Source organism: Colletotrichum spaethianum, assembly GCF_022836535.1.
Source record: "Colletotrichum spaethianum MAFF 239500 DNA, contig05, whole genome shotgun sequence".
Classification (NCBI taxonomy): domain Eukaryota; kingdom Fungi; phylum Ascomycota; class Sordariomycetes; order Glomerellales; family Glomerellaceae; genus Colletotrichum; species Colletotrichum spaethianum.
This window is the reverse complement of record NW_026054775.1, coordinates 263,862-272,480: the sequence shown is the minus strand read 5'-3', so window position 1 is coordinate 272,480 and position 8,619 is coordinate 263,862. Positions and strand designations below refer to the sequence as shown.

Here is an 8,619-nt window from a genome sequence, read left to right as displayed (position 1 = left end):
ATCCACAATCGAAAGGGAAGGGTTTCACAAGCGAATTTTCCAACCATGTCGATGGACCGCGCTGTTGATATTTGACGAATCCCCAAAGGCGATCGACGTTTCGCACACCTGGCAGCCATATATCCAGTATCATCCTTCGATTCGTGTTCTCCCAACCACACCGTATCCACTTCGCCTTAAAGGTGTCATGAAGGAAGGAGTTATGTTGCGTAGGTCAAAGAAAAAGAGATGCAACCACACGACAGTTGCGATGTGCCCAGCGAAGCCTTATCAGGCAACCTCTCAGTGCACAGTATCGCCGGGATCGTCAACTTCTTTCTCGCGTCCTCCGCAGTCGCCACACGTTGGGCATGTGCAATCATGCTCTTGATCGCCGTCAGGGTCGTCGCTCAAAAGCATCGGTGGATCCTCCTGAGAATAAGAATCTTCAAAGTCCTCATTGTCATGCGGATAGTCGTCGGCATATTCGTCATCATGAGTAGAGTTACTCACAGCGGCAACCATGGGCGCGTTGCCACCTTGGTCCTGGGACAGATTCTGAGGTGACGCCGTCTTCCCAGGCGACTTGGCTGGCTTTTTGCCCTTCCGGCTCTTAGCCTTGGCCTTTTCCAGAAGACGCTTCCTTTCCTCTTCCTTGCGACGGGCCTTCTGGTCCTTGATTTCGTATTGTCGAATTAAGGCGTAGGGAGGCTCGCCAAAGATTCGCTCATACTCGCAGAATTCGCAAATCCACATATCCTCAGGTTTGGGCGGGTTGTTGTAGTATTTGTACTCCGCTTCTTGGTGACGCTGCTTGGCTGCCATTCGAAGTTCCTTCTCGGCTCGACGACGGCTCTTCTTCTTTGACGCCCCAGGCTGAGCATTTGCTTTGCCAGTTGGCGCTGGAGGTTGGCCTCCATGCGCGCTAGCCAGGTCTGATGGATTCTGTGTCGTCATTGAATTATGTTTGGCTTTGCCGCCGGGGCCGTATCCAGGCTGTGAACCGGTAGGATCAGTCCCTGGCCACTGAGGCTTGGAGACGGGGGAGTCGCAGGTGAAGGTGAATTGCGTAGCAGTTGGGCTGGATTTGGCACTAGAGGAATGCTGATGCAGAAGGCTCACGTTCTCCTGTCCTGGGGTCGAGGGGAGCTTTTCGGCATTGGCGATGGCACTAGAAATGATTCCGTGGTTTTCGCCTGAAGAAAGCAAAAAGTCAGCAGCGCATTCTTTATGTTGCCAACGTTTGGCCTTTGTTGTGAAAGAAAGTACAAGAAAGCTGGTGGAGGTGCAGAAGGAGAAGGAAGGGTGAGGCAAGGTGAGGTAAGGTGCGGCGGCATATACTGGAAATCAAAGTGGGAAAGCACGACTGACCTGCAAGCAGGCGCGGCCCCCAAAATCCATTTCCAGCAGCATGTAGCCAAAGTGGCTTTGAAGTCCCGTTGATCCCGTAGTGCTTCTCACGTCTTTCGTTTTTGAAGAACAGAAAATAAGGCATTGCAATAGGGGGATTGACTTACTTGATGTTGCCCATTGAGGCTGCCGGATCTTGGCTCCCCTTCCGACCCAGTTACTTGTTGCGTCGGACAAAGCTCTCAGAGGACTTCTCCCATTCCTCGACCTGCCAAATCTGCCTCTCCCTGGCCCTGAGATGCCTTGGTTGTTGGCAACGAAGCTTCCAGCTCCATAGTATGACGACAAGACTGATCCAGCGAGGTCACCCTGGTCGTTTGACGGAGACGTTGCCGCTGACACACCCATAGAATTCATCTCGCCTAGCGAATGCACACCAGGGAGCGCTGAATCTCCAGCAGTAGGAATCTTCCGCTTCTTCTTGTTGTTGGTATTCTCAAAGGACTCGTAGCCATCCGCGGAAGATGTTGTCGAGGGTGGGGGTTGCGGATTCGGATGTTTGGAGTGTTCTGGCTTCGGAGGCATCGTCGAGACGCGGTTTAGGATCTCTGGTTGTGAACGACGGACAACTTTGCTGCTGCTGAGGGCCAACTCCTCCTCGTCACTCTCCCCGGTTCCTCCGCCGCCACCTCGCGGGCTGTTCTCGTATCCAACCCCGCTTCGACTCGTACCGTTTAGTCCTCCCGTCCTTGACGGAAGCTCATCTCGTACAATATTGGGGTAGTAAAACAGAGGGCTGGAGTTCTGGTTCGCCGGGGGGTACTCGATGGAATCCGCCACTTCGGGGGAAAGGCGTTCCCGCAGGCGACGTTTCGGCAAAGGACGGATCGGCCTCTGAGGGAACAAGGATGAGACGCTTTCGGGAGACATTGTTCGATTATGACCTGCTTCCAAGTAAGAGCCATCGAGGTTAGCAAGCTTCTTGGTCGAGTGATAGAGCCTTAAGCCGGTGAGCTTCAGAGGCGCATGACCTATGCAGTCGGCTGCCACAGCCAACTCCGGCATCTCATGCGCATATGAGGAAGCGCCTGACATACGGCGGAGGACAGCAGTGACAACGTTTCGCGAAAGCAGTGGTCGAAAGGGTGGATGTTGCAAGGGTGTGGCGGAGGTTGGAGATGGAGAAGAGCGAGGCATACCCATTACACCTCATGCTACGAGCCATCCAAGGCAAACCACCGCGGGGAAGACGATTCACGCAATGAAGCTCGAGGCTGCAAGCAGTGGCAGAGTTGGTTTCTTCCTCAACTACAGCAAAAGGCGCTCGGGGATGGCGGTCGGCGGGTTGGGCGGTTCGGGGTGGAGGGTCCGTATTAAATGGGGGGAGGAGCTCGTAACCCTTGATTCCTGAGTTTGCCCAACCATCAGCGTGTGTCCGCAACAGAGATCTGGCCAACACCCAGCCAGACAAACACATCCTGTACATTCAGCAAGATCCGATTTGGCAGCTTTCCCTTCCACTTGAAAGAGCCCACGGGTGTGCTGCGCAGTGAGGCGGTAAAAATACGGGCGGGCCTCGCCTTGTCGACAGAAGAGGGGAGCGGGCATACCAACTCGGTCCACCAGAATTCGGCTGGGTCTGCTCCGCGTTCGACTTTGGGCGCACAGGAACTCCAAAAGACAAATAGTGCAGCCGAACAAAAGACGAGGTCGAGATGCAAAGGGCGACAGAAACGGCGAATGCAAGCTCTGCGAGTATCGAGGATTGCGGAAAAGCCAACGTACAAATCGAATTCCCCAGCTTTGATTGCTAATGACAGCATTTGATAATGTCTGGTGTGTGATTAGGAGACGTAGGTCAACCAGGGCCGCTCGAAACGTATTAGGTCAGCAAGCCAGGGCTCCGCTGCGGATGGACCGCCGGGGGGTTGGGCGCAAGGTCGAGTGGTGAGTGGTGAGTGATGAGCTTGGCCCCGGTGAATGAGATTAAGAGGTCGAGGCGGGCGAGGGATAAGGTGGGAGTGACACTGCCTGGACGGAGCGCGGGTAGGAGAAAGGTGGCAGACAGCACACACTGTGTGCTCTACAAAGGCAGCTCGTTGCAATAACAGAGGCACGGGCGATTGAACCGGCCTCGAGAATACACGAGCACCGTTTAGCGCGGGACAACCGTGGACTGTAAGGCGATTTTGGCCCTTCCGGCGAGGGGTCGTTGCTGTGCTGGATGACGGGTTCGGAAGAAAATCCCTGCTCACTTTGTCTCCAGTACTCCATTTTTCTACCATTTGGAGGGTAATCTGTGGGCAAGACACAGTGCTATCCTGAGTCGCCGATACCCAGACTGTCATCGCCAGGTTTTTCCGACGGCACCAGACACAAATCCCATCTACCTTCGCTTTGTGCAGGGATTATGCAGCACAATTGGCACGGGTACGTAGCGAGAGCAGCGAGAGCAACCATTGACAGTGGCCCAGCCCCGCAGAGCTGGCTGTTTTCCCCCCTGGGGTGTGTCGCTCGGAGGGCACCTGAGCGGCAGCTCCCTGGCACTGCACGCCAGAGCAAGAGAAGCGGCGGCGCACCGCACTTTGCAGACCCGAAGCGTGTGGTGCTGCTCCTCCAGCCCGTCGCCTGCCTGTCTCCTTCACCCAAAGCCAGTCTCCGGGGCGCATTCACTTTCTCTCTGACCTTTTTCCCACCTCCGCACTCCGGCTCCTCTTGCTCTCTCTTCTCTCTCGACCTGTCACGACATGATTTTGACCTTGTCCCCGATTGTCAGACATGCGAACTGTTCGATCCCCTCAAGAGCCTTGTTGGAGTACCCGAGTCCTCTCTTCTCATTAGCCTGACGTGCGAGTCGCGCCTATTTCTTCCTACCCTCTCGCTCGCCCGCCCTCCCACCAAAACCACAACCACAACAACCCGCCCGCTCTCTGCCCACTCTCGTTACCTCACTTCTCCTCGCCTTGCCTCGGCGTCTCAATCTCATCATCTGTCTCCCAGCTCCGACGTTACCACAACTAGCATTCCCACTGCGTCAGTCACACGTCCCCGCCGACTCTTCCTCCTCCCTCTCCCGAATCCCTCCTCGCCGCCCTCTTCTCTCCGCCCTCCCGTTGCGCTGCCTCAATGGCACCCCCCTCTCCTCGACGTTCTTCACGAGCCCGAGGCAACACCGTCTCTCAATCACAGCAATCTTCAACAACGTCGAGTCTTTCGAGTCGGGGCGAAAGGGCCACCAGATCCCTCAACAAGACCTCTTCCGCTAAATCCACCCCGAGCGCTTCCCTCTCCTCCGAGCCGCCCGAAGACCTGGACGAAGCCCTTCCTTTGCGACGCAGAACTCGCGCCCAAGAGGACATCCGCGACAAGGCTCGCGTCGACCCATACGATATGGCTATCGGAAGCGACGATGTGCAAGAGGACGACGAGTCCGTACGATGCGTCTGCGGCTTCGACGAATACCCGGGGCCTCCACCTTTTGAGGAGGACTCCAAGCACGGGAAGCACAATCCGGAGCCAGGCTTTTTCGCTAGCATCGAGTTGTCAGATGAGGTCTCTGGGCTGTTTGTCCAGTGCGACGTCTGCAAAGTGTGGCAACACGGTGCTTGCGTTGGGATTTTCACTGAAGAAAGTTCTCCTGACGAATACTTTTGTGAGAAATGTCGAAAGGACTTACACAAGATTCATGCGGCTAGCAATGGGTAAGTAGCCTTCAATTTTTCCTCCGCGAGATTTTGTCGTCCCCTGCCATTGGTTACCGAACACTACAATGCGGAATGCATCGCATCCTGGATACCACGCCTCAATCGTTCTCTGTTTGCTAACGTTACTCTCCACAGGCAACGGTATTCCAATTACCTTCCTCTCAACCGCCCGTCGCGTTCTACATCTCGGGCCGCGTCGCTAGTCAAGGATGGCACCCGGTCACCCAAGGAAACAAGTAAGAATGGTCGTGCTTCGTCTGCGGCCCAGGCCTCGAAGAGAAGGTCGACGATGAACAGCCGGGACGCTGCATACGACGAAGACGAGCAGCTGCGACGCGCCATTGAAGCCAGCAAAGAAGAAACCGTCCCGGAAGCAACGGAGCTTGGCTCAAGACGAGCAAAGCGAGGTCGCAGTGGTAGCGAGGAGTAAGTGCTTGGTTGGGTTCTCAAACGGCTTTCGCTCACCGCTATAGGAACTTGACGAGTTTGAAGAGGCAGCGGACAAGCTCCCCTTCCATGTCGCCACCTCCCGAGAAGACCGAAGCTATCGAAGACGACACAGACGAGGAAAACAACACACGGAACGGCCAAATAAAGAAACCTCGTGCCGCCCGGACTCAACGTGAGAAGTCGGAGCGTGAAGAGCGTGACAGGCAGCGGGCCGAGGCAGCAAATCGACGAAAGGGTCGTGCAGACAGGAGGAGGGCTGAGGGTACAACCCCCGCGATTCCGGGTAAGGAACCTGAAGCTCACATGGGCGCAGAATCAGATCCGTCGGAAGAGGCCCCTCCCGCACCTCCTCGCCTTGCCGTCAAGCCCAGCACGGAAGCGGCGGTGCCAGCCGAAGCACCCCCATCCTCTGCGCCGACCCCAGACACCCCGCCAGCGAACCAGGTGCCTGTCGGAAGCTCGCATAAGAAGACCAGTCGCAATAACCAGAAAAGAGGAAAAGGCCGAAACCAATACACCAAGGACCGCGACGATAACGAAGATACTCCAGCGCGGTCAATGTCTAGAGATATTGGAAGGAATCATGACGACCATGCCGGCGCCGGTACAACAAGACACACCCACGCCGACCACCCCAAACATAGTGCAAGGAGCAAGGCAAACAGCGCCCATAGCAAAGTGTCGATGAACGACATGAAGCGTAGAGTTTCGGCATTCCTCGATTTCATATCCAAGACGCAAGTTGAGTTGGCAGGCGAGGCACTTCCGGGATCAAGAAGTAGCCAAAACAGCTCTCAGCAGCAAAGCCCCCGCGTAACGGCTGCGCCCGAAGCACCCAAAATCAGCGTTAATGGAGACACCAACGCCGAGTCGAAGAACTCCCCCATCACAAGCGCGGCAGCAGACGAGAATCGATCCGAAACGAAGGAGTTCAAGGCGCTCAACTGCGTAGAGATGATGGACGTTCTCACTCGGGATCTATTGCGATGGCAGAATCAGTATGCTTCCTGAGCGGGAATATTTGTTGGCTGTTTTCTTGGCTTTTATATAAGTGAATCGTCGCTCGTCCAAGATGAGAGAGTCTGTTTCACTTCGGAGTATGATATCAAAGGCCTATTGACGGTGGCATCCGACGGCCCTCTACGGATTGATGCTTATTGGCGTTCACGGTTTCTTGGGGGTGTTGAAAATGTATCGGAGCAAAATCCTGCTGAAAAGGTCATCTCGGGTTGTCAGAAGCTCCCCTGTATGCATCGGTTTGCGGTTCTATTGTCAGTTGATAATGTCAGGTTAGAGGAGAAATGTCGGATACCCCGGACACTTGCGAGTCTCAGTGTTGCGGGTGATTGTCCATGGTAAGACGGATCCACGTTGGGTCGGAGTTGGACCTTGTCTAGAGCTGTTCGAGCAGGATCTACTTTGTTTCTTTGACGCATCTGGTGTACAAAATCGCCTTCTTACAAACCAACATTTTGTTTACATGTATGATACATAGTGTGGGGTATCTCTCTATAGTTCCAACACGGACAGCTTGTCCCTTTGTGTCCTAAATCGCCTTGCTCTTATTGAGAGCTCTTTCTTTTCTTGCTTCCTTCTCTTTCCTCCGTGCCTGATTCATGCTGAGGGGGCCTTGGCCTTCTCTCGCAAGCTCTTTCTGCTTGAACGCCTCGTCGCTGATATCGTCGAGCACAAACTTGCCCAGGTTCCCGGCCCTCCACTGTTTGATGATCCAGTCTGCCGCGCTGTCCGCATTCGCCTCTCCGCCGGCCTTGAGCTTTCCCGTCCTGCGTGCAACCCCTAGGAGTAGCTCATTGACCTCGTTGGTCGGTTCGGAGTACTTTGCGTACGCGCTCGGGCCGGTGAGGTTGAGGCGGTACAGAAGGTAGTCGGCGAGGATCTCCATTGGGATGCGGTCGTCCTTGACGGAGCCCACGAGCGCGAGCTTCACCATGTTCTCGGCTTCCGACACATAGGGCATGAAGACACCGGGCGTGTCGAGCACGAAGACGCCCTCGCCGAGCCCCATGCCGCCGTCCCCCTCGGAGTCGAGGATGCGCACCGGCGACCCCAGCTTGCGCGTCACGCCAGGCTGCGCGCCGACTTTCGCGACGTTGGGCTTCTTGTGCATACCATGCACGCGGAGCTTGTTGAGCAGCGTGCTCTTCCCCACGTTGGGCATGCCGACGACCAGCGCGCGCATGCCCGTTAGACTGTCGACGGAGTGCGCAACGCTCCTGATTTCGGAAAGGAGCTGCTTCGTACTCGCCGGGTCATCTTTCCGCCAAAACACGACGCGCTGCGGAGTGCCGCCGACGGCGGAGTGGCCGCGGTGGAAGCGGCGCAGCGCGTGTTCGACGGCGGCGGGGCTGTCGGTGCCGAGGTCGCGGTGGGTATAGACGACGATGCGCTCGCGGCCGGCCACGGCGCGATCGAGGACAGGGTTCCAGCTCGTTATGGGGACGCGGTAGTCGCGGCACTCGAGGACCAGTCCGACGTCCGAAAGGCGTGAAGAAATGTCGCGCAGCGCGGCGTGGTGGTGACCGAGGTAGTAGGAGCGGGGGATGGATTCGGAGACGGCGAAGTGGAGGCGGGGCGCGAAGGCCCAGCGCGCGGCAGTCGGGAGCATCGTTTCGGGAGGATGAGGTGGGGGGGGTTTCGGAGGAGGGACTTGTTTCGAGTGCCCTGTGATAGGTTTATTCTATATGGCTTGAGCACGCATTGTTATGCGGGCGATTGATGGGCGCTTGGGGCCGGCGCTGATGATTCGGGTGATGATTGGAGAATTGCAGTTATTTCAAAATTTCTTCAGCCTGGCCATGGTGTCTCACAGCCTTGGCTGTTCGCGCATAATATGATTGGACCATAGGACCCCTTAACTCGGAGGGGCACTCTGCTGGCCCTGCCACCAGCCGTGACGTCAGATGCCGAGCCTCTCGTTCAGTAGTCTCAACCGAACTCTGCAAAAGATCCACATATGCCAAGAGAGCCAATAACAGCACGTGGGAATCAAGGCAAATTCGATTTGTCGAAACAGCCTAACCTTTACGCTTCGAGCAAGTGACACAGAGACCGGGAAACGATGCTGGGATAGTTGGTAGCGAGTTGGGACGAAAACTTAAATCTACTTGCCCTGGCC

General features: G+C 56.0%; 4 protein-coding genes across 4 annotated transcripts; 2 read left to right on the top strand and 2 right to left on the bottom strand.

Annotated features, from left to right (window-relative positions):
- Nucleotides 1-282: 282 nt before the first annotated feature.
- ColSpa_02628 (uncharacterized protein) lies at nt 283-2,259 on the bottom strand (the record flags this gene model as incomplete). The annotated part of the gene is made up of 2 exons (XM_049268840.1): nt 283-1,175; nt 1,497-2,259. 2 exons carry the CDS (start codon nt 2,257-2,259, stop codon nt 283-285), a joined length of 1,656 nt encoding a protein of 551 aa, XP_049124797.1.
- A 2,196-nt stretch (nt 2,260-4,455) lies between these two features.
- On the top strand, nt 4,456-5,463 carry ColSpa_02627 (putative HTH La-type RNA-binding protein; the record flags this gene model as incomplete). Its single annotated transcript, XM_049268839.1, has 2 exons — nt 4,456-5,030; nt 5,169-5,463. The coding sequence occupies 2 exons, from the start codon at nt 4,456-4,458 to the stop codon at nt 5,461-5,463; spliced, it is 870 nt and encodes a 289-aa protein (XP_049124796.1).
- Nucleotides 5,464-5,549: 86 nt separating this feature from the next.
- On the top strand, nt 5,550-6,494 carry ColSpa_02626 (uncharacterized protein; the record flags this gene model as incomplete). The annotated part of the gene is made up of 1 exon (XM_049268838.1): nt 5,550-6,494. One exon carries the CDS (start codon nt 5,550-5,552, stop codon nt 6,492-6,494), a length of 945 nt encoding a protein of 314 aa, XP_049124795.1.
- Nucleotides 6,495-7,029: 535 nt separating this feature from the next.
- On the bottom strand, nt 7,030-8,109 carry ColSpa_02625 (mitochondrial GTPase 1; the record flags this gene model as incomplete). The annotated part of the gene is made up of 1 exon (XM_049268837.1): nt 7,030-8,109. The coding sequence occupies one exon, from the start codon at nt 8,107-8,109 to the stop codon at nt 7,030-7,032; it is 1,080 nt and encodes a 359-aa protein (XP_049124794.1).
- Between the last annotated feature and the right edge of the window lie 510 nt (nt 8,110-8,619).